Source organism: Myotis myotis, unplaced genomic scaffold (genome assembly GCF_014108235.1).
Source record: "Myotis myotis isolate mMyoMyo1 unplaced genomic scaffold, mMyoMyo1.p scaffold_m19_p_3, whole genome shotgun sequence".
NCBI classification, from domain to species: domain Eukaryota; kingdom Metazoa; phylum Chordata; class Mammalia; order Chiroptera; family Vespertilionidae; genus Myotis; species Myotis myotis.
In genome coordinates, this window is record NW_023416335.1 from 26,740,914 (window position 1) to 26,765,759 (window position 24,846).

General features: G+C 41.7%; 2 protein-coding genes across 8 annotated transcripts in view; one reads left to right on the top strand and one right to left on the bottom strand.

Annotated features, from left to right (window-relative positions):
- CUL4A (cullin 4A) overlaps positions 1 to 1,116 on the bottom strand; it is a 72,778-nt gene extending 71,662 nt beyond the window's left edge. For all 7 annotated transcript variants that reach the window (XR_004966074.1, XR_004966075.1, XM_036299558.1 and 4 more), the window contains exon 1: positions 819 to 1,116. Coding sequence is in view for 5 of the 7 variants with exons in the window: in XM_036299558.1 (XP_036155451.1) it covers positions 819 to 972 (154 nt within the window). In the remaining 2 variants the exon portion in view is untranslated. The remainder of the gene's footprint in view (positions 1 to 818) is intronic.
- A 297-nt stretch (positions 1,117 to 1,413) lies between these two features.
- On the top strand, positions 1,414 to 24,821 carry PCID2 (PCI domain containing 2). The gene is given in 16 exon segments (XM_036299562.1): positions 1,414 to 1,598; positions 3,013 to 3,097; positions 3,100 to 3,224; positions 7,587 to 7,676; positions 9,161 to 9,234; positions 10,338 to 10,403; positions 11,784 to 11,825; positions 12,805 to 12,859; positions 16,440 to 16,543; positions 18,874 to 18,949; positions 19,657 to 19,798; positions 20,983 to 21,083; positions 22,136 to 22,209; positions 22,369 to 22,494; positions 23,741 to 23,864; positions 24,374 to 24,821. Coding segments are annotated over 16 exon segments (1,410 nt in total). The 5' UTR covers positions 1,414 to 1,562; the 3' UTR covers positions 24,464 to 24,821.
- Positions 24,822 to 24,846: the final 25 nt, after the last annotated feature.

Genomic DNA, 24,846 nt, shown 5'->3' on the forward strand with positions numbered 1-24,846 from the left:
ACACTTCATATTAATACTTAGGGTAAATACACAGAAAACACAAGGTGGGCAAAGTAGGTTTCCGGTCGTGAGCATGCAAAAAACAACCGATTCTTGTATGACTAATTATCAACTACTGTATTTGTTATTGTGTTATTTATCTGAGAACCGACTTTTGCCCGTCCCTGGATGCAAGTCTCCCTTTACTTAAGCTGACTTTATACATGTAGAAACGTGTAAGGGCTAAGCTCTGCACAACACGTAAAGTTGCTTTCAAGTACTCAAAGTTGGGAAGCGAAGACGAAGCTTAGAATGACGACGTCTGCACCCAAGACGCTGGCTTTGAGAGCAGCAGTGACAGGGCCGGTGCAAGGCGGAGGAAGTAATGAGAATTACATCCCGGAGGGCCCCAGCGGCGGCTCCTCGTTCTCGCTCGGCCATGCGAACCGAGAGCTGGGTCTTCGGCCTCATTTATTCCAACTGGGAGGCGGCTCCCAGGAAGCTCGGCCCACAGCCCGCGCCGCAGGTCCAGCCGGCAGTTGGGGAGGCCCAGGCCCGAGCCCTCGCCGGGAGGACCGGACCCGCACCCTCGCGAGGGCCCCGGGCCGGCCCCGAAGACCGCCAACCGGGGAGACTGCCGAACAGCTGGGGAGGCCCGCGAACACTCCCTCCGCCCGGCGCCGCCACGGGCGCCTTAAGGCCACTTGGCCCCACGCCTCCAGCTCCCGGAGCCGCCCCCGCTCCATCCCGGCCCCCCGAATTCCTCTCCGTGGCCCTCGCCCCCCAACTCCCTCCCGACACACCAGGTTCTCCCTCCGTAGGCCGCTCCCGGTACCCACCTCGGAAATTCTTGATCACAAGTTTCTTGGAGCCGCCGCCGCCCCCTGGCTTGGAGGAGACGGCGGCCGCGGCCAGGGACGCTGGCTTGGTGAGGCCATTGGTGTGCCCCACGAGCGCCGAGAAGTTGCCCTTCCTGGGGGTCTCGTCGGCCATGGCTGCGGCCGGGAAGCAGTGGGCGCCCCGCCCCGTCCGGCCGTCTTCTCCGCCTCCTCCCCGAGCCGCGCGGCAGGGCCTCCCTCCTCCGCTCCCTTCGGCAACTCCCGGTCCCGTCAGCGCCGCCCCGGCCCGGCCCAACCGCCGCACGGCCTCCGCCAGGCCCGGCCCCGCTCGGCTCCCGCCCCGGCCGCGACCTGGCCACCGACCCTGGGCTCGCGAGCGCGGCCAGTCCGCGTCCGCCGGGGTCCGTGTGGAACTTGCAACAGTCAGGGGGGCGGCGGAGCAAAAGCCCTATCAGGCCCGGGGTACCAGCGCGCCCTGGGCTGGCCGGAGCACCCAGGGGGCGCGGACCAGGCGTCCTCGTCCAGGGGTAGTTGGAGGCCTTGCAGCAGAGAGAAGCCCAGCCTTCCTCAGCCCGGGCACATCGCCACGCCGGTCCCGGGCTCGCGCTCCCACGAACACTGCCTCCGGAACCAACGTGCGGGGAAAGTTGGGTCTGGGGAGCCGGGCTGGGAACGGACCGAGCCGGAAGTGACGTGAGGCCTTGCGCGCTTGTTCCGTCTGGTCCCGGCGCGGGGCGGGCCACCATGGCGCACATCACTATCAACCAGTACCTGCAGCAGGTAACACTGTTTCGTGGCGGCGCGCGATCTGCAGGGTGTTCGCCTCTTTCCTTTGGCTGCCGGGCTTTGGGGTCGGGTGGTCGGGCAGCCGGCTCGTGGCTGGCTGGGGTCTGGATGGACACTTCCCGTCCGGCTGAGTCTCTTGGCTGACAGCACCCTAGAAGCAAGGATGATTGAAGCAGACGCGCCGCCGTGTTTCTTGGAGACCCAGGGATTCTCCGATGGTCGCAGCTCTCAGTTTAGGGACGTCCGCGTGTATGGGGAGCGGTCCCTAGTCATAGGGGATGCTGAAGGGCCCGTTAGCCACGCGAAGGAGGAGGGGTTCAGCCCCGGTGTAGCCAGGGAAGAAGGCCTGACCCAGAGGCCTGACCTAGAGGTTTTGTTTTCGGAGAGACGGCGGTGGAAGCAGGAGGTGGAGGTAGCAAGGAGTCCAGACTGCGAGCCTCTAGTCCAGAGGTTCTCAACCTGTGGGTCGCGACCCCTTGGGGGGGGGGTGTCGAACAACCCTTTCACAGAGGTCGCCTAAGACCATCGGAAAACACATATATAATTACATATTGTTTTTGTGATTAATCACTATGTTTTAATTATGTTAAATCTGTAACAATGAAATTGGGGGTCACCACAACATGAGGAACTGTATTAAAGGGTCGTGGCATTAGGAAGGTTGAGAACCACTGCTCAAGTCATAGCTACCTTTCAGTACACGCTTTGTGTGAGCACTTGGCATACTTTGTATCCTTTGGGAAATGTCTCTCCAGGCGGTTTTGACCATACAGCAGCCAGTAAATGGCAGTAGTATATTTCATACAGTTATGTATGTATTCAAAGCTTGAATACATTGATTATAACAGGAATCATGAGAAAACAGACACATGCTTTTATTTTAACTTAAAACACAAAAATACATTCATTTGCCAGCCTTTTAATTGAGGCCTAAGACCTTTTCTTAAGGATAAGTGTACTGTGGCCTTATCTTTGCAGACTTAACATTTTCAAATATCAGTTTGTTTGCTTAAACTTGTTTTTATAGATTTCAGAGAGTGGAAGGGAGAGGGAGAGAATCATCCATCAACTGCCTCCTGCATGCCCGCTACTGGGGTTTGAGCCGGCATGTTCCCTCACCCGGAATCCAGCCATGACCTCCTGGTTCATGGGTGGACGTTCAACCACTGAGCTACACCAGCTGAGCAAGATCAGTTTATTTAAAGTTGAGCAAGGATTTAGACACTGGAAAACCAATATGAATGTTTTGGGTTTTTTTTTTTTTTTTCATTTTTTACATTCTCTTGCCCACACATAGTTCCGTTTTTGTTTTATTTATTTATTATTCTGGGTGCCTTGTTACTTTTTAAAGCTGTTTACATTTAAAATTTTCATTTTTCCTCCAACTTTTTATTCTGTAAATTTTCAGACCTACAGAAAACTTGAAAGAAGTAGAAAAAAGACATATAACACCCCTCACCTGGCCCACCCACCATGTTTGCTCTGGGCATGTGTACTCCCAGACCATTTGAAAGAAAGTGGATGACACTATGGTCCTTTACTGCGCCTAGGACCAAGGCTGTTCCACTGTCTAATTGCAGTGACTTTACTACACTCAAGAAATTTAACATCAGTATTAATGTCAGTATTTTTCTAATGTAGCATCTGTAGTTTAATTTTCCATGTTCCCTAAACTCTTCTTTAGAACTTCTTTTTTTAAACCCAGGATCCAGACAGATCATATATGGCATTTGGTTTGTTTGCTCTTTAGTCCTTTAATCTAAAAGGGTCCTTTTGCCATTTTTTTGGGGGGGGGCTTTTATGACATTTAACCTTTCTTGAAATGTCCTGGCCAGTTGACTTATAGATGTCTCACAGTCTGCCTTTGACTGTCCCTTATGATTAGATTCAGGTTAAATTTGATAGTGTGAATTTCCCATAGCCTCACCTCAGAGGCACACATTGATGATACTGATTCACTTGATGTCCATCAGATCACTCTGGTGTCGAGGTACCTTTTCCCTTGTTATTAATTTGGAAGCTGTTGGATGGACTAAGAGAATCTAAGAGCATTCTGTTCCTCAAGACTTACAAAATGGTTTTAGATTTCATTTGTGGGCATTTTCCAAGTCAGTTATTACATTAATGTTTGCCAAGTGATCATTCTTTTACATTTGTTAGTATTTCATCTGTTAAAAAAATGCTTTCCCCTTTGCCCTTCTTTTTAAAAGTATCATTATGCATTATTTTTTAGGGCATGTTAGAATCCACTACCAATATTAAGAATATTATTATTGAAGCTCAAATTGTCTCATATTTAGACACTGGGAGCCCTTTCAGACTGGTTTCTGTGGCTTTTTGATATGTCTTCATCCTTCTTTGAGCCCTGCTTTGCTTTCTGGCGCAGTAATATCTATTCCACTCTCACTTAGTTCTTTCCCTGTTCCAGCACTGGTTCAGCTATTTCTCCAGGGACTTCTGGTTCCTTTTAGTGGAGAATGGAATCTAGAAAACCAGTCTGAGTGCTAGGTGTGCTTATTGCTACTGGGAATCATTACTTCTAGGCCTTTTAAGGGAACAGAGCTAGTAAATATATTTTTGAGGAACTATGAGTTCCCAGAGTAGTTGATTCCCCCATGGACCAGCTTGGAGCCTGGAGTTCTCGAGGTGACCAGCAGCAGCCAAGAAAGAGAACTTATTCCTAGGAGTGCCCAGGGCCAGAGAGCTTCACTGGTGAGCTCTGCAGTCCCTGGGTCAGGCCCACAGAGTGCTGCTAAACAGGTTCAGCTGGAGTCCAGCTGCCTGGTCCAGTGGGAGGTGTTTAAAAGGCCAAAGTTTCTGGGACATAACACATTAACTGACTAAAGCAGGTGACAGGGTTGCCTATGATCTCAGTGTCCATTGAGGGACAGATCAGTTTGTTAAGCTAGCCTGTTGCCACCCCTCTGTTTACCCCTACCCTTTTTCCAGCACACATCCATCCACCTTTACACCCCATGATGGGAACTTTGGCAGCTTTTATCAGTTTCCTTCCAAAATACTTATGGAATCTGTATTTTGTGATTACTTAGAATACATCAACAAGTAATCCTGCACAAACATCTTTTGTTTCTTATTGTAAGGTAAATCCTTAGAAGTGGAACTGCTGGCTCAAAATGTAAGTGCTTATATAGTTTTGTTGAATAGTTAAGTGCCAAATTCTTTATTAGATAAGGTGGTGTAAGTGTTCCCAGTCAATGGTCTGAGTGGTACAACAGATGAGGAATTGGGTCCCCTTGGTGTCCTGGTGGCTTTTGCCTCTATTTTTTCTGGCTGCGGGTGCCTGGGCATGGGATTGCTGGGTGGGGGAGTAAGTATGTGCTCTCTTTAGTAGGCATACCAAACAGTGTCCCAAAGTGGATGCCACGTCACCCTCCCCAGCAATGTGTGAGAGGTTTAGTTGCTTTATATTCTTGGAATACTTAGTATTGTCAGCCTTTTCCATTTTAACTCTTCTGTGGGTAAGTATGGGTATCTTGTTGCATTTTACTGGTGGGGCTGGATGTGAGCACTTTCTCGGGTATGTACCATTTGGATATTCTCTTTATGATGTGCATTGTGTGGGCATAAATTCATATATTTACTCTTTTTGTAGATAAATTATCCTGTATAATAAACGCATAATATGCAAATCAACCAAATGGCGGAACTACAGGTCGGCAGAGGGTGGGGCTGGCGAGCAGGTGGTGACAGGCTCGCCAAGGCGCATGCCAGTAGGCAGAGGGAGGGGATGGCGATGGGGTGGTGGGGGGGAGTGTGGCAACCAGCAGCGGGGCAATGGGAGCCAGCGCTATCCCCTGATTGCCCACCCAGTCGCCTCCCGCAGAGGGAGGCCACGGACGTCAGCAGTGGTGGGGCGATTTGGGGCAGGGCCGGCCACTCACTTCCCCAGAATGGCCTGCCGGGGTCACCTCTTGTAGAGGGAGGCCACTGACGGTGGTGGCACAATGGGGGGGCGGGGCTGGCCGCTGGCTGCCCACATTGTCCCCTGATCGGCCCACTGGTCACCTCCCGCAGAGGTGACCCCCCCCTTCCACTTGCCCCACCCCCACCCCCCAGTGCATGAATTTTCATGTACCGGGCCTCTAGTCTATATACACTGAGTGGCCAGATTATTATGACCAACTGACGTTTGAAGGCAAATTAGCTGTACATCATATGGGATATGGAAGCCGAAGGCCTGTTCGAACACCTATGCTGTCTGCAGTTACCAAGATAAAACGTCTCCAATTCGCACAGGAACACAAGGATTGAACAGTTGAGCATTGGAAAAAAGTCATGTGGTCCGATGAATCACATTTCCAGTTGCAGCATGCAGATGGCAGAGTGAGAATTTGGCGGAAACAGCATGAAAGCATGCACCCCACATGCATGAGTACAACCCTTCAAGCTGGTGGGGGCAGTGTTATGGTGTGGGGCATGTTTTCCTGGCATGATTTGGGCCCTTTAATTTGTGTGAACAACATCTGAATACCACACCATACCTAAGTATCATTGCTGATCAAGTTCATCCTATCATGTTGATGGTGTATCCCAAGGAGATGGCTTCTTCCAACAAGACAATGCACCATGCCACAGTGCTCTTATTGTGCAGGAGTGGTTTCAAGAACATAAGGGAGACTTTACCTTGCTTAGGTGGCCCCCACAATCACCAGATCTCAATCCAATTGGGCATTTGTGGGACCAAGTTAAAAGAGCCACCAGGCAGCTGGTTCCACAACCATCAGATCTCACAGAACTGGACAGTGCTATTCATCAGGCATGGTGTCAGATTCCTCGCATCACCTTTTAAGATCTCATGGAGTCAATGCCAAGATGAATCGCCGCAGTATTGAAGGCAAAAGGTGGCCCAACGAAGTACTAATGGGGTGGTCATAATAATCTGGCCACTCTGTATATAAAAGCTCAGTGACCAAACAGCAGAATGACCAGAAAGACCAATCACTATGACAGGCACTGACCACCAGAGGGCAGACACTGCAGGATGAGCAGCGGGAGCAGCTGCTCAGAGGGCGGGTCCTCAGCTGCTCGGCTAACCGGGCTGAGTGGTGCTTCCACAGTGGGCTGATCCCTGCAGGCCATGCCTCCACCACTGCACAAATCCATGCACCAGGCCTCTGGTACTAATATATGTATGCAGCTTTATGCTTTGCTTTCTCCTCACTTATATAGTTGGGATTTTTATGTCATTTTTGGTGAATATAATTTAAAATATCATTTGCTTTTTAAATTATAAATGTCTGCTATAACAGTCTTCCAGTATAGAAATATATAAAATAAAAGCCTCCTTAGCCCTCACTGCACTGGCCAAGGAGTCAACTGCTGTGACATGGGTCCTGCATTTCTTCTTGAGCATACATGTCATACATACTTTTTCTTTTTTCTCCCAGATCAAGTTATACAGTTTTCTTGTGGCTAACTTTTTTTTTCCCTTTTGCTTAACAGTAAGCATATTGTGAACACTTTCCCATGTTATTACATGTAGATTTATTTCATCCTTTTTTACAGCACACAGTTACCTGTTGTATGACTATGACACCATTCATTTAGCCATTGCCATTGCAATTTTTATATTTAGGTTGAGTGGAAGCCTTTTGAATTTTGGAAATATGTGGTTTATAAGCTCTTTTTCCCCATAAGCTATGAAAGTGAATTTTCAAATGTCTGCTGGTATGACTGAGTAAAACTAGAATAATTCACCTTCATGAATCATCAAATAATAAGCTGGTTTATTCTGCTTTTTCATGGTTTTTAATATTAAGTCACCTGTTTATTTGCCTTTGGAAGATCTTATTTTGAAAGGTAGTTATTGTTTGCTGGCTAAAGCGAATACTTGTTATATTTTGATTCTTGCTTCTTTCAAAATAGGGAAAATGAATTTTAGTGGTATACAAAGTGTTGTTTAGGTTCTGTTAAAATAGAGTATTTTATTTTGTGCTGAGCTTTTCTCTTCTCAAATGTCAGGTCTATGAAGCAATTGAAACCAGAGATGGGGAATCCTTTGCAGAGCTGGTGTCTTTCAAGCATCCTCATGTTGCCAACCCACGGCTGCAGGTAGGTGAAAGGACTAAGCACAGAGCGGGATACAGTGTACCTGGCTTCCTAAGACAGGTTTAGAATTTGAGCTTATCTGTTGGTGATTATATTTGGCTGCCTGTAGATTGCACCTCTGACCGTATAAACAGTTCTTGAGCAGCCGATCAATAATTCTCTCTCATCATTGATGTTTCTGTCTCTCGCTCTCCTACTCCCTTTTTCTCTGAACTCAATAAAAATATATTTAAAAAACAAAACAAAACAGCCCTATCCAGTTTGACTCAGTGGATAGAGCGTTGGCTTGTGGACCAGAGGGTCCCTGGTTTGATTCTGGTCAAGAGCACATACACTAGTTGCAGGCTCCTCCCCGGTCTGGGCCCTGGTCAGGGCTTGTGTAGGAGGCAACCAATCAATGCATTTCTCTCTCTCTTCCACTTTCCCTAAAAAAAAAAAAAAAAAAAAATCAATGGAAAAATAACCCTCAGGTGAGGATTAACCAAAAAACAAAAACAAAACCACACACACACATACACACACACACACACACACACACACCAAAAAACCCCACACAGTTCCTGTAGTAGAAGCAGGCTTTTAAAAAAATAATTTAAAAGTTTCCTAGGTTGTTCTAATGTGCAGAACACATTGAACCATTGCTCTAAATAGAAATTAGTGCCAGAGACTTGATGAGATTCAGGTGTACATCAGGGACACACATGTCTGTTTGTCCATTTATAATCTAAGGCTGATTTCTTCTATATAAAATTCCCCATTAACCTTCCATCTGATGGTTCCATTCACTGGTGGCCATTGTCCGAATCAATTGTTTCATTAGCGATTGTAGAATGGTGATTTTTCTGATGTCATTTTTCCCTCCCACATTTACATATGTATTGTATCAGTGTAAGAGTAGACTCATTGATTCCTTTTTTTTTTTTTTTAAATTCAGAGTGCTTTATAATCCATTGTAAAGCTTATATTACCTAAAATTTGGTCATTGAGAGGAAAGAGTTAGAAGTAAATGTCAACTAGTCTAAACCAGTACAGAGAGAGGGTGGTTCTATCACCAGGAAGCTGAGAAGGAGTGATTCCTAACATGCCTTCTTCTCTAACTCATTAGACCTTATTTATGTAAGGTATTATACACTTTATTTATTAATTATTAAGCACATAGTAGCTGTTTATTAAATATTTCTTGACTGACTGGCAAGAACTATTAAGGTATGTATGAAACATTAAGGTATGTATAGAAGTGCCTAGACTGTTTCCTAGCCTGTGGTAGACAAAACATTGTATTAATCTAGTGCTCTATCCATAGTTCATGCTTGATTGATATTGAAATAGTGAACCTTTTATTTAGAAGTACTAAACTGTAAAGTGTTACTGTTAACTGTAAAGTCTATATTCTTTTGAAATAGGTTTGTTTAAATCTGTACACATTGTGTTCTTTCCATGCCTTTTAATTTTATTTTTGCCATTTTTCATCTTATCATTTTGTTTAGTTGGCCTCTCCAGAAGAGAAGTGTCAACAAGTTTTGGAACCCCCTTATGATGAAATGTTTGCAGCTCATTTAAGGTAAGTAAAATAAGCACATCTTGGAGTTGCTGAATTGACTAAGGATTTTATTTAACATCATCTAATGCTTGAAACAATGAATAATTACTTTGGAAAAGTAGAAAAGTGTGTTTGCAATTTCACTTCGGTAGAGCCTATGAAAATTTTGTAAACTTTAAAAAACTAAGATTTTAATAAACTTTTTTTTAAATTTCAAGTATCATGTATATTTTCAAAAGTTAAAATTATATTGTGATCATGTATATTTATATGTCTATTGTGTGTCACTAAAAAAACCAACACTTGATACTCATTATATTGGCTGTATAGTGATCTTTTGTTTAGTAGGGTGTAGAGCCCACATTTGACTGTATTTTCTCAGGGAAATATGCCTCGCTTTTAATCTCTTTGCCTAACTGAGAAAGAAACTACAGCTGAGCAAATAAGATATTACTTTTTATTTACATTTCATTTCGTCTACGTTTATCTCTAAACCATCAATTCAGGCAAAGTTTTATGTCCTTACAGTATGTGGTGTTTGACTGCCTCCCTGCCTGCAATCCTTCCAGTGTTTCAGAGCAGGCTGGAGTTGGGGTGTGGGTGGGGTGGGGAGGCAAGGTCGGGTAGCCCTGTGAGATCTTAGGAAAAGTCGGGGAGCCACTGGGTTCTTTGTAGTATAAGGTACCCTTCAATTTCCTAGCTCTGTGCAGTATGCCATGAGATTCCAGATTTGCTAATGAACTGACTAATAATGACTCTGACCAGCTGGGCATCTAGTTGGAGAGTCATCACTTATTAAAGTGCCATACTGTATTATCAGTTCATGTTACTAATAAAACCTGCTGGCAGCTAGGTTCTCCTTCTGGGACTTGAAAGAATAATCTCAAAACATAATGTGGGATTTCCTAACATACCATCCCATTTTACTTCAAATAGTTATTTGTGTGTTTCTTCAACTTATGTAGTCTTCCAAGCAGAAGGTCCATCTTTCACTACAGGATCAGTTGAGAACTGGGGTGTTTGTGATAGAAGATGTGTGGTCTATGTAGTTTACTTCTAGGATTTTATCCTGTGAATGCCTTGTCTGCTGCTTCAGTCCTCAGGCTCCAATGTTTCTCTTTCAGGTGCACGTACGCAGTGGGGAACCATGACTTCATAGAGGCATACAAATGCCAGACTGTCATCGTCCAATATCTTTTGTCATCTGTTAATTGTTCAGTTTATACAATATAGTGGATTACTTGAGGTTTAAGATTTTGAGACCTTGGGCTAATTTTATTTATCCCTGTAATTAGGAAAGGAATTAAAACTTTTTGGAAGACAAACTCCTATTTACCTATTTTACTTGGTATTTAAATTTAGCATAGGTCTTAAGCCTATCATCTAGTTAAGTTTATAAGGATTTGGTTATGATTAAGGATTTAATTTAATTCTCTTATGAAGAAGAATATTTTGTTTCCTCTAAAGCATTAAATGTAGTTACAGGGACTGGTTCCGTTCCCTTAGTGGAATATCAGAACTCCAGAATCCAGGTATAGATGGACAAAAGTGGACTCAACACACATCATCATTTAATTGTGGTCAAAAAAGACCTAATCAAGCCAAATTCTGATTTAAATCATTGAAGTGAAAGCTTATAACTAAGCCCCTAGTCAGTGAGTGTCCTAGTATTTATATGTATCTCTAGACTCAGTTTGCTTTTTTTTTTAAACCATCTTGTTTAAATATACACAGAAGAGAGTTGTTTGCTAACTATTAGGTCTGCTTTGAATTCAGCAATTTTATAATTGATGAATTAAACTTTGTACTATAGATTCCACAGCCCATCTGTATATATAAAAGCCTAAGCGACCATTAAGACCAGGTGATCAGACTATGACATGCACTGACCACCAGGGGGCAGACGCTCAATGAAGGAGCTGCCCCATGGTGGTCAGTGCGCTCCCACAGCCAACCTCCTGCAGTCCCTCCCCCTGGCCAGCGGCCCTGATCAGTCCCGAATGCCCCCGATCGCCAGTCAGGCTGAGGGAGCCCCCTCACCTGTGCACAAATTCCTGCACTGGGCCTCTAGTTACATGAAAGTTGTGATCATCTGGGATCAGAGTAACCAAATAAAGTGTTTGTGATTGCCAATTTAAAAAAATCTTGTGCCCTGGCCGGTGAGGCTTAGTTGGTTGAATGATATCGCATGCACTGATCGGTCACCAGTTCGATTCCCATTTAGGGTTGCAGGCTCGATCCCCACTAGGGGGCATGCAGGAAGCAACTGATCTATGTTTCTCTCTTGCATGGATTTTTCAAATCATTTTTTAAAAAACTATTTTATGAAAAAGGTCTTTTTCTTACTTTGAAAAAAGTATGTATGAAATAAATATATTTAGTACTTGCACCTTATGATACTCAGATATTTGTAAGTGGGTTTATACATTTTTTTCCTCAAGAACTTACTGCTGTGAGTTTATAATTTTTTAAATGGTGAGCTATCCCCCTGAAAGTTTAGAATTCTCCTTACTTATTCTTCTTATTTGTAGCATTATTTAAATTTTATATGTTATACCTTGATGTAGTACATCATTCCTGCGGGCATTTCAGGCCCACAAAGAAGAAAACTGGTAAGTATGAACAAAAACAACTAGAAATTAGCCTCTTTTTTTCCCCCCCAGAAGCTTTAAAAAAATGTAATCTAGTTAAATATGTATCATATTTTCTATGTGGACATTTAATATGTATTGATGTAATGTCAACATGGATAATGGAATTTTAATAGTCATTGTAAACTTAAATGGCAGATCAGCCAGATTATTTGCAGTGTGTTTATATAAAAATGAAGTATTTTTATTTCAGCCCTTGCATGCCCCCAAATATTTATTAAATACAATTTTTTCCCCTTCAATTGTTATTTTTGCTTTTAAACTTGGACAAAAGAGGTAGATCACTACAGTTCATTTGGGTGATATAATACATAATAATTGGGTTATTTTAAATTGTTTGCCAAACTAATTCTTAATTTTATGATTTATTAACAAACCGTAGGCAAACACTGAAATTTTGTTTATATTGGAAAAAAGGCAAAAACAAAACCCCACGCCCCTTTTTAAAGTGAAGGCTTATTTACCCATGAAAAGAAGACCAACACAGCCAGCTAGATTTTAAAAAAATCTGTTTTATGACATTTTGTCTGTTGCATACTTTGGTTGCTGTTAGGAAATTTTACTAAACCACATCTAGCTTTAATGGAGTTGTTTGAATAATTGTGGAGAGTAGAGAAGGAGGATGTCCTGGGAGCAATGAGGAAGTGCTGCCTCAGTCTGAGGGCCCCTACGTGGACCCGGGTCTAAGCCTCTGAGGAGGGCCTGGGGTAGTAGGTGTAGAGAGCTTCAGTGTCTGGCCTCTGTGTTGATCAGGAAGCACAAGGGCTGCAAGCTGCCCTGATGGATGATGAGGAAGGTAACAGTAGCCATTGGATTATTGGAGGGGGGCTAACTCCTGTTCTGGATAATAGCCTTGTGTGTAGATGTCAGTCCCACCTCTGGTAATGGACTCTCTGACCTCGTAGCCTCTTCAAACACCTGTATTTTTTTGCCCCTGTAGGGCTCTGCCTGTCATGTATGCAGTAGCACTTGATCTTCGAGTATTTGCCAATAATGTAAGTTCAATTTTTATCATTATTGTTTTACAACCCAGACTTGGTATCTGTCTATTGCTTACTTTCATGTCATTCTTTACAGGAGTTTTGAGACATGAGTGGGGGTTGGGATATATCTGATATAGAGAACAAAATAACAGGGATGTCTCAACTTTTCTTTTTGGGTTGATGTGAACAGATTTAAGTAAACCGGTTTTCACACTGTAGCTATAGAGGGAGTTGTTTCTTTATATGGCTAATCATTTATGACATGCAAGATTTTTTTTGAAAGGGGATGGAACAGTAATAGATGGGCAATTCTGATTCTCTTCTACTGTTGAGATGTGGCCTGTCCCCTGTCTTAAAGAATTCCATCTTAATGTAGGTTGAAGCAATAGCTAAGGATTTCTCTGGTGTGAGGAGGTAAAGATCCTGGCTTTTATGGCGTTGCTTTCCCCTTAGGGATCAGCATCAGCCAGTTTTGGAGCAGCATTTTGGTCCTAAGACCCCTTTACAGTTTTAAAAATTATTAATGACTCTATGACTAGACAAGATGGAATAAGCACATTTTTCCTATTTCTCCTGCTGGGAATTTTAAAGCCAATATGACTCTGAGAGGTGGAGAGAAATAGGGGACATGAACCTGCAGAGCAGTGAGCAGTGAATTTTCTGCATTTCTTTTTTGCCACCTCTCTGACCTAGCTGGTCCCAGAGAAACCTGAAATCTGGGAATACCAACCCACAGAGATGAAGAAGCCCCAAGAAGAGCAGGAAGGGGCAAGGCAGCTCATCAAGACAGACCTCTTTGATAATTCCTGCTGCATTCCATACAAAGTCTGCAGGGCCCCATCCTCTGGGGAGCCAGACCCCCATCCCACCCAGTGCCATAGACGTGGAGTCCCCATTACCACTGGCATGGTGTCAGCAGAGGCCTGCTGAAACAAGATAAATAAGATCCACAGCCTCGTAAGGTAATAATACTCCAAATGTCCAGGGTATAATTGAAAAATACTTATCATACCAAGAATCAGGAAAATCTTAGCCTTTTGAAATGTTGAATGAAGGAAGACAATCAACAAACACCAACACAGAAATGACACAATGTTGAAATTCCCTGATAAAGATTTTACACCAGCCATCATAAAAAGGCCTAAAGGAGCAATTACGAACATGCTTGAAACAAATGAAAATGTAGACAGTCTCAGTAAAGAAAAGATATAAAGAAGAACCACATGGAAACATTAGAACTGAAATTATAGTGTTATCTACACTAATAAAAGACAAAGATGCTAATTGACCATACCTTCGCTACGCCATTAGCCAATCAGAAGAGTATGCAAATTAACCCAACAAAGATAGCCGTTAAATTTGCATACTGCAGGCGGGGCCGGCAGCGCATGACGCTGCCTGCAGGACCCAAGCCCTGGATCCGTGACCTGGCGAGGTGGGGCCGGCAGCATGCGACGCTGCCCGCGGGACCCAGGCCCCGGATCCCTGACCCGGTGAGGTGGGGCTGGCAGCGCATGACGCTGCCCGCGGGACCTGGATCCGTGACCCGGTGAGGTGGGGCTGGCAGCGCATGACGCTGCCCGCGGGACCCGGATCCATGACCCAGCAATGCGGGGCCGGCAGCACCTGATGCTGCCCGGGGGATCTGGCGAGGGAGCAAAGCAGCGGAGAAGGGAGGGAGCTGAGGCCGAAGCGGCGAAGGGAGGGAGCGAGGCAGTGGAGAAGGGAGCGAAGCCTGCCTCGGTGGGCTTCTCTCCCTTCTCTGCTTCGCTCTGGTTTCAGGAAGCCCTGTTCTTGCAGGAATCTTCCTGCAACAGGCCTCTAGTATGTGTTATATCTATGCATATTTACTGTATTAGAAATTTTAACTGGGAAAAATTTTAATATTCATTTAAAATAAGAAATAATAGGAGGGCAGGTGCCTGTCTATAGTGATCTCATCAGTAACCAATGGGGAAAAAAGAGGACATATGTAATACTTTCAACACTAAAGATTAAAGTAATAAAACTTCTGCATGGTAACATAATTGACTTTTAAATAAAAAAATAACTATTTTTAGAATGAACAGAAAGTACTAAGAAGAATGATATTCTTTTGCAGTTTAAACTCTAATGTCTAGCATAACAGAAGCCGCCCAGATTCTCATTTCTGCTTCTGTGTTTACTCTGTTGCAATATGTTGTTTTGGTTGAATATATGAAGACAGTCTGGCCTCACACAAAGGTAAATGGAGTAGGGAGGAGTATTTTAGTAGCCTTTTCAGATAATTGTAGATACTCTTCTTTGAGCTGTATCAACACTCTAAAAGCTACTTTTTACAGGCTAGTTAGTATGGGCTCTGAAGCTTAGCAGTGAACTTTTTCCACTGTTACATCAGAATCCACTGGTGAGTCATGAACTTTGAATGGATCTTTTACCCTTGCATGGTTTTGTAAAATACATTGAACATTTGGAAACTTTTAGTTCATTGAGTTATGAGATGTTCCCACTATTGATACATTTCATTATGTAAAAAACAAAACAAAACCAGAGAAACTACATTTGTTAATACCTACAGTGACCTCATCAGAAGACTCTTGAAGTAATGGAAAGCTGCCAAGTTCATGGTGGTCCATAGAAGTTTTCCAAAAATTTTTTTTTTCCCTTGAAAGCACAAATATTGCCATTGGTAACAAATACTGTCAGTTGTTTGCCTGAAAGTAATAGGCTTCTTTCATTCACTTTCAAGCGCGCCTGAATTGCACTGCTTGTCTGTCAGTTCCATGGTGCAGCTGGCAATTCCAACTGTGCCCAAGTGCTTTCCTTAAAACAACCATCATATTTTGCTGTAGGGCAGACATACTTTGAATATATTTCCCATTTCATCACAAATAACACTAAAAACTTATGTATTTAAGGACCAAGACATAATGATACTGCATCATTAAGGACATTTTAAAGTGAAATTAGCTTTGTTGGTTAATTGATTGATGGATTGTGGATGCATGATGCTCCAGTGGTTTCACCTACTATTGTTTTTGCACCATCAGTGAAAACTGTGCACATGTCAATACAATAAAAAGAAATAATAATTTAATTTAGTATTATTATGAAAGTAGTATAACCGTGTGAGTTATCTGCCGGCATCTTGAAGGCCCTTAGGAATTCATAGATCACACTTGGAGAACCTGTGATAGGGTGAGTATGAGTGGGAGAAAATGGTTCTTTTTTAATGAAGACTATCCTGAAAGCAAGGAAGAGGTCAAACTTGGTAATGACTTCGGTATTTATTGAAAAGTGTGTGTTTCAAGGGTTTTTAATAGCTGTGGGTAGGAGATGGGAAAGTCAATAATGAGAGAACAAAAGGCTTCTTAGTGCAGGGCTACATGCAATGGCTTAAAAAATTGGTTGACTTATTAGCTTGAATTAGTTGAAGAAAGATTTGATTTGTGGAAGAGGTGGACTAGACTATAATTCTAGATGATTTCATCAGAACCCTTTGGGACCTTTGTAGCCTTTTTTTTTTTTTTTTGGTTCTAGCTGCACTGTGATTTTCTTTTTTAATTAAGAAATCTAGCAGAAATAAAAAGTAAATGTTTTTATATTCTATTAGGCAGATCAGCAGTTGGTTAAGAAAGGAAAAAGCAAAGTTGGGGATATGTTGGAAAAAGCTGCTGAGTTGTTGATGAGCTGTTTCCGAGTCTGTGCCAGTGACACGTGAGTAAGGTTTTGGAGACATATTTATTATCAGTCTCCTGTCATAATGCATTGCCCCTTTCCTGCCCTTTGTCTGTTGTTGACATTGACTTTACTTCTACATATGTGTAACCCCACAGTCATTTTATTTTTTGCTTTTAATAGTCAATTGTTTAGTAAAGAAATAAGAAAGGAGAAAAATAGACTTTTATGCTTACTCACGTATTTGCCATTTGAGCTCTTTAATATTTCCTATACAGTAGATCTGAGTTTCTATCTGGTACCATTTCTCTTTTCTCTGAGACTTTGATTTAGCATTTTGCTTTTAGTGTTGGTCTGCTGACAATGAATTCTCAGCTTTTTTTCTGAAATTCTTTATTCTGTCTTCATTTTTGAAGGATCCTTTTGCTAGGTGGAGTGTTCTAGATTGGACTTTTTTCTTTTAAGACTTTAAAATGTCATTTCATCAGCTTTTCTATGTTTCTGATGAAAAGTCAGTCGTCAGTTCTTATTGTTGTTTGTTGGTATGTAATGACTCTTTCCTTTGCCTTTTTTTCTCTTCACTTTTGGCTTTCAGTAGTTTGACCCTCATGTACCCAGGTGGTGGTTGTTTTTTAATCCTCACCCAAGGATATGTTTTTATTGATTTTTAGAGAGAGAGAGTATTAGAGGTTGAGAGAGAATCGTCAATCAGTTGCCTCCCGTTCGCATCCCAATTGGGGATTGAACCCACAGCCTTTTGGTGTATGGGACTACGCTCCAATCAGCTGAGCCACCTGGCCCGGGCACGCTATGTATTTTCCTGTTTTTCTTGTTTATGGTTCCTTGGGCTTCTTGGATCTTAAGTTGATGTTTCTTAATAGATTTTTCTAAATTTAATTTTTTATATTCTTCAACTGCTTTTTCTTTCTCTCATTCTTTCTCTTTTCTTTCTGGGGCTCCAGTTACATGTACATTATACTACATGATATTATTCCACAGGGCACTGATACACTGTTTGTTTTCCAATCTTTCCTCCCCCTCTCTTTCATTTTGGGTAATTTATGTTGACCTGGCCTCAAGTTGACTCTTCTTATTAGTATTTATTTATTTATTTTAAAATATATTTTTATTGATCTCAGAGAGGAAGGGAGAGGGAGAGAGAGATAGAAACATCAATGATGAAAGAAAATCATTGATTGGCTGCCTCTAGCACACCTCCTACTGGGGATTGAGCCTGCAACCCAGGCATGTGCCCTTGACCAGAATTGAACCCAGGACCCTTCAGTCCACAGGCCAACACTCATTGAGCCAAACCAGCTAGGATCACTATTTAATTTTTGCTTCTAGACTTTCCATCTGATTCTACTTTAGAGTTTCCATTTTTCTCCTGAAACTCCATCTCTTCACCCATCATAAAGCTATGTTTATTTGAGAGTTTTAGGATATTTTCAAGCAAAGAAAGGAAAAGCTTTCCATGTGTAAATAAACAAACAAAATCTCTACTCCCCAGAAAAGTGTTTCAGCTTCTCATTTCTCACCACTCTGTCCCCACCAGCCCCACCTCAAAACATTGCACCCAAGCTGGACTAAAGCAGTTCCTCCCAATGCTTCCCCACCGAGGCTTTCCACACTGCCATCCCTTTGCCTGGCATGTCTTCCCAGCTTTTCATCTGTTGGTCTGCTTATTTCACAGCTTTCCGCCTCTCATAAACTTTCATGACAGACTGTACTTTGTGTTCACTACACTCACCAAAAGTAATTATTTTGGTGATGTTTGGATGATGTTTGTTCGATTTCAAAGTCCGTGAGGGCATGTATGCGGCTTTCACATGGTGTCTCTCACACCAAAGTAGCCCTCAGGAAACATTGATTACATAAATACTTGGACTTCTGTTTGATTATGTGTTCCTGCACAGCAGTGATCTTCATGACCTTGGTTTGGCAATGGTTTTCTTAGCTGTGAAACCAAAAGCACAAGCACCCAAAGGAAAAATAGATAAATTGGACTTCATCAAAATAAAAAAACTTTTGTGCTTCAAAGGACACTACCAAAAAATGAAAAACAACCATAAAATGTTTTATAACGATTAGCTTTTACATACTATTACTGCAAACTAGGCAGTTTTCAGGTGCTGCAGCAGAGGGAGTGTATTACCTAATAATTATCTGGGGTTAGAATTCCTGGTTTGGACTCTTCAATTTTACCTATTAGATAAGACATCTTCTTTAAAAATGTTTTATTTCATAAATATGACTTAAGCTGTAAGATTTTATCTCAACATATCAATTTGTTTAGACGGTTTATTTTGTAATTTATAAATATAATTCTTATTTCCTATGTAACTGGATAAAAAATTTTTTCCCCATAGTCGTGCTGGTATAGAGGATTCTAAGAAGTGGGGGATGCTATTTCTGGTGAATCAATTATTCAAGATTTACTTTAAGGTATGCCTCTGTTTGAATAGTGTGTAAATTTCTTTCTCCTGTCTTCCCCGATACCATTTCTATTACTTATCACCTAGCTCCCCTGGCATTGCTTGGGAAATGGTCATCACCTAGCCATATTTGTAATCCTAAGAGCTAACATTTGTTGAGTGCCTGCTAAGTGCAAGGCACTATTGTAAGAAGTGTCGCCTTGTTTCAAAAACCTGGGGCCTTGTTTCAAAAACCTGGGCCATATGAGGTAAGCCTTTAGCTCCAGGGGAAACTAAGGTGCCTGCGTATTGAGCAGTGTGCTGGTGTGCTGAACTGGGCTTTCAATGAGGGGTTTCACTCCAGAGCCATCTGCCAGAACATATGGGCCTATGAATGGGTGAAGAAATCATTCTTTGCTACATGAGTTGGCCAGGTGAAGAGCGGCTATGTCACACACCAGCGGCTGGCCCTGGCCCCTGTGAGGGCCTTCATTCGTAGGGAACATCTGCCCTGGAAGCACCTCTGCCTGATGCTCTTCTTAGGGCTTTCTCAAGTGGATATAATCTGTGCCATATGGCTTCTGTTTCGATTTTAGTATTATATGATCAATTTTGATGATGGTAATGGGTTTTGTAATTCCCAGTTTAAGGTTGCATATGCTTAGTAAAGTAGAAGTTTAAGTTGGTCCTGCCTGTTTTTTTAAAATAACATGTTTAGTGGATTGTAATTTGTTATAGATCAACAAACTCCATTTGTGTAAACCTCTCATCAGAGCCATCGACAGCTCAAATCTGAAAGAAGATTATAGCACAGCACAGAGAGTAACATACAGGTACTATGTTGGACGAAAGGCCATGTTTGATAGTGACTTTAAACAAGGTATGTTGTTAATCATTTTTTCCAGTATTTTAAAGCCATTGCATTCTGAACAACTCTGTGATGTAGTTTTAGAGATCACAATTATTACAATTTATTATTAAAGTGGAATATAGGTGTAAACCAAGTTCAAGTTATTTTTTTGTTTGTTTATTTTTGACACTAGAGTTGGTTAAATAAAAGGAAAATTGTATTTGAAGTTTCTTAATCCATGCTGGGTCTCTGAAATACATGCAGACTCTCAGTTATTCTGGACATCTTTTTTCCCTGAAGAAGTAAGCAGCAGTATTCTTGGCATTTGATAAAAGTAATTGTTTTCTCCCTTTGCCTGTGCTGATCATGCTGGCACAGGACGTGGAGACTGGGGCAGCAGGTAGCTCAGCTGCCAACGTGCTGCTTAGAAATCCCCCATGGAATGCCCAGGCGAGCAGTGGGAATGTGTCCTTGTTCTGGTGTTGTCTTTGGTGTTTATGGCCATAGGTGATGGTGTCATTACCACATCAGAATGGCACTTTCGTGAAATTACATTATTGTGCAATTTATATCATTAGCTTTCTCAAGAACATGATGCCAGTTTTTTTCTTTTTAGACTTTTTGATTAACTGGCATGAGGTGGTTCTTTATAACTTCTTTTATTGTACTCAGACCAGACTTTTTAATTCACCTCTTCAACAGCTATTTGCATACAAAACAACATAACTTCAGGCAATATAAGATAGATAAAATCACTTTTCTCTCCCCATGTCTTATAGCCATGGATTCTCTGATAACAAAAATAACAGCTCTTTCATCTTATTTTTTATTCTATAGGCATATACAGACCCAATTTCAAATTTTCTTTCACAAAAAAAATTTCATAGATGTAGGACTTTTGAAAATGGACTTTCCTTGGTTATTCTTCATCACTGCTTTTTTTTTCTTAAGTTATGAAGCATAAGAAGAAAAGCTTTTAAATTATATTGAAGTCTATTAAGGCATTGATAGGTTTTTGCTCTGAAGGTTCGAGTGTTTTTAGTACCCAACAACAAGAAATGAATTATCAGTATTAATGGTAGACGTTTATAGTTTCTGAAAACTTTAGAACCTTTGTATAAGGATAAATGGCAGGATAAAGAGCATAGAGGGAACTTCAGTAGCTGTATATTTTAAAAGATGCTCTTGTCTGACTTTTGCCGATATCTCTGCAGCTGAGGAGTACCTGTCCTTTGCCTTTGAGCACTGTCACCGTTTAAGTCAGAAGAACAAAAGGATGATTTTGATATATTTACTCCCGGTAAAAATGCTATTGGTGAGTTTTTCAGTTCTTATAGACCTCTTTGCTTTCAAGAAACTTATAGACTTTGTAGAAGCTTATAGATGGTTTGTAGTTGATCACAACCTGAGTTGCATATGAGCCCACCCCAGAATAGAGGAAGAATAGCTTTGTGTGTAGCCTGAACCATGTATCTTCATGATTGACACTTCCAGATCCTTCTTTAAAGGCTTTGTTTGTATTTCCTTCCTATTTAAAGTATCTAATTAAGAAATTTAACGTAATGTAGGACAAATAAAATAAGTTCATATTATTTCTACTCCCCATAAAAAATCTACATTAATAGAAATGGATTAGCCAAGAATGGAAAATGTCATTCCAGCCTATTTGTAGGTGTCTTATTTGGTCACCAAAAATTATTTTTGGTACTTAACAAGCAATGACAAATAACTAATATGTTAATTGGCTAAAACATTCTCAAAGTGATGGATAGACCTTTCTATCCTCCCATTTAACATTTTTTAAAAGTTTATCAAAGCAGTGGACACATTTGGTTAAAATTATTTTAGTTCATGATAGCTTGTATTGGCAAAGGTACAATGTTGTACATACCCTTTCTACTTCTAACTATCCTTCACAGAAACAAAGAAGATAATTTTTTTAAGCTTTATTCTTCTAAAGGTTGTTTCTGTATTTCTAAATCTGAATTTAGAAATTTCTTCAGTTATCACTTCCCTCCTATGATATTAAGGACAAGAGACATGGGAAGGTCAAGATCAAGGTCATATGTAACTGAATGACACAACTGTATTATACCAAGGTTTTCTGATTTCTAGACCAGTTTCCCCCACTAGCATACTATGATGTTTTCAAACCTTGTTCAGCTACTTAAGAAGAAATTCTAAGAAATACAAGTTTGCAAGTTTTTAAAACTTAGTTCCTTGATAAGGATTTTATCAAAAATAATTCTGTTTAAAAAAATAAAAAGCAAACAACCAAAAAAAAAAACAAAAAACCAAACACCCAAAAAACAAATTCTGTTAAAAAAGAAAGGGCTCTTATTCTGGAAAATTAACTCTTTGTTTTAGGGTCATATGCCAACCATTGAGCTTTTGAAAAAGTATCATCTCATGCAGTTTGCTGAAGTAACCAGAGCTGTAAGGTAGAGTATTTTATTCTTTTCTATTTGGGATTTTTTAAAATATAAAATTAATAAAATTTCACACACCAATTAAGCAGTTGAACCGATTGCTTTTGGTGTGATCTCATCCTGGGATTTCGTTTTGTGACCATGCTTGCTCATCTTTCCCCCGTCACCCAGTGAAGGCAATCTCCTCCTATTGAACGAGGCTCTAGCGAAGCATGAGACCTTCTTTATTCGCTGTGGCATCTTCCTTATCCTTGAAAAGCTGAAGATCATCACCTACAGGAATCTTTTTAAGAAAGTGTAAGCAGAGTATTTTTGTAATAAGTTGAAACTCTTTGTATGACTCATGTAGAGTTGTCAGGTTATGAAAACTTAAAATAACAGGTGCTGTGTCTTCTGAGATGGAGATGTCAGTCTGTGTGGACAAGGTCCCATCACTTTTCCTTTAATTGTGTGGAATAAAGTGAAAATTCCCCGGCCCGCCCACTGCCTCCAGGCGTTGGTGCCACACAGTGCGTGAGCAAAGGCTCACTTGTGGGAGGGATAACTCGGGGTATGCATGATAAGAGAACTTAGCAATAGATATTTTAAAACACCAGCCCTAAGAATAAAATATTCCACATTTTATCAGAGTATGTGGGACAGAGTTGTTCATTTTCTTTATTCATAATTAAACCTCTCCCTGCCACTCCTGTCTGTCAGAAAGTTGAATTCTTCTGCAGTTGTTTGTTTTCATCCATGTAACACTGGAAGTTGACTCTTCTTCAAGGCCTGATCCTAACAGGATCTCAGTTAAGAAACTTCAAACAAAGGCAGACTTTTTATAGCTGTAAGTAGTATATAAAAAAATGGCAAGGATCATATTTCATCGAATCCATTTTAAGATTTCAGAGATAGTACAATGTGAAAATACCTTCATCTTAGATTCCTTGAAATATTCAGTAAATATAAAAAATTATACTTGTACTAGTGGCTTTTTCAAATTGAGAAGACAAAATTATCCTATATAATAAAATGCTAATACAAAAATTACCCTAACGGTGGAACAACCAGTTGCTATGAGGTGCACTGACCACCAGGGGGCATATGCTCAATGCAGGAGCTGCCCCCTGGTGGTCAGTGTACTCCCACAGCGGGAGTAGTGCCGCTCAGCCAGAAGCCAGGCTCAGGGCTGGAGAGCACAGCAGCAGTGTCAGGAGCCTTTCCCATCTCCGCGGCAGCACTAAGGATGTCCGACTGCAGCTTAGGCCCTCTCCTGGCATCAGTCTGACATTCCCCAAGGACTCCCAGACTGTAAGAGGGCACAGGCTGGGCTGAAGGACACCCCCCCCCCCCCCGGCCCCCCGCGCCAAGTGCACGAATGTCATGCACCAGGCCTCTAGTATTTAATAACTCTTTTTAGAGTGTATTTAATAGGTGCCATTCATAGTGGTATGTTTCGTAGAAGATGTGTTTTCTACTGACTTAGTCAGTGCTCTTTTTCTTAACTTTTGAAGTACTTGCATCCTGTTGGTAACTAGTGTCAACTTCTGTTTCCCTCTTCCAGGTACTTGTTACTCAAAACACACCAGTTATCTCTGGATGCTTTTCTAGTTGCTTTGAAATTCATGCAAGTGGAAGACGTGGACATCGATGAAGTCCAGTGTATTCTAGCCAACCTGATATACATGGTGCGTGAGCTCCTCGGTTCAGGTTAGGACTTGGTCTAGATCAGTGGTCGCCAACCCCTGGACCTTTCAGAGCACCAGTGGTCTGTGGACCACCGGTTGGCGACTGCTGCTCCAAAGGTTTCCTTAAACCAGCGGTTGCCAACCTTTCAGACCTCATGACCACCAGTGGTCCACGGACCACTGGTTGGCAACCGCTGGTCTAGAATGTGAAGCTTTGATGCACTGTCGTTAAAGTTGTTATCAGACCCTTTTCCTTTGTGAAGGTATTTTCTGACAGAATTAATTGTATCCCAGGAAATACCATGAAAATCAAAGGGCTTTATAGAGGGTTCAGGTGGGTGAATATAATATATATTTTATATTCTCCGTATATAACTTTATTCATTGTTCTCCCAATGACTTGAATTGCACTATGAGAATGCTTATGCCAGAAGAATAAATAATTAACTCTCTCAACATCAGTGATGTGACTCAGGAACATAAACTAACCCTCTGTTTTTCTCCTACAGGGTCACATCAAAGGCTATATATCACATCAGCATCAGAAGCTAGTTGTTAGCAAGCAAAATCCGTTTCCTCCGCTGTCTACAGTGTGTTGAATGTATAAACACCTGTTCCTCTGGTGTTTATCGTACTAATGAAATCAGTACTTTGCCAGGACGTTACTTTCTGCAGCCGGAATCTCTCTGAGGCTCTTCTCTCAAGGATGTTGAGACTGAGTTCCCCACATTCACAGCCACCTTGACATTCTCTCATCGCTCATTACTAATGTCGACCTCACAGAGACGTGGAATTTCTTTTTCAAATGTTGCAGACCCTCCTTTGACTCTGGAGCGTTGGAGAAACTTCTGTGAAGGAGGCTCTTCTCCAAGGCAGCTACAGTTTACTTCTCCTAAGAGTTATGCACAAGTGCAATTTTTTATATAATTTTTCTATATAAAAGGCATTCTGAATTTATACAAGTGACATAAGTCTTTATTAT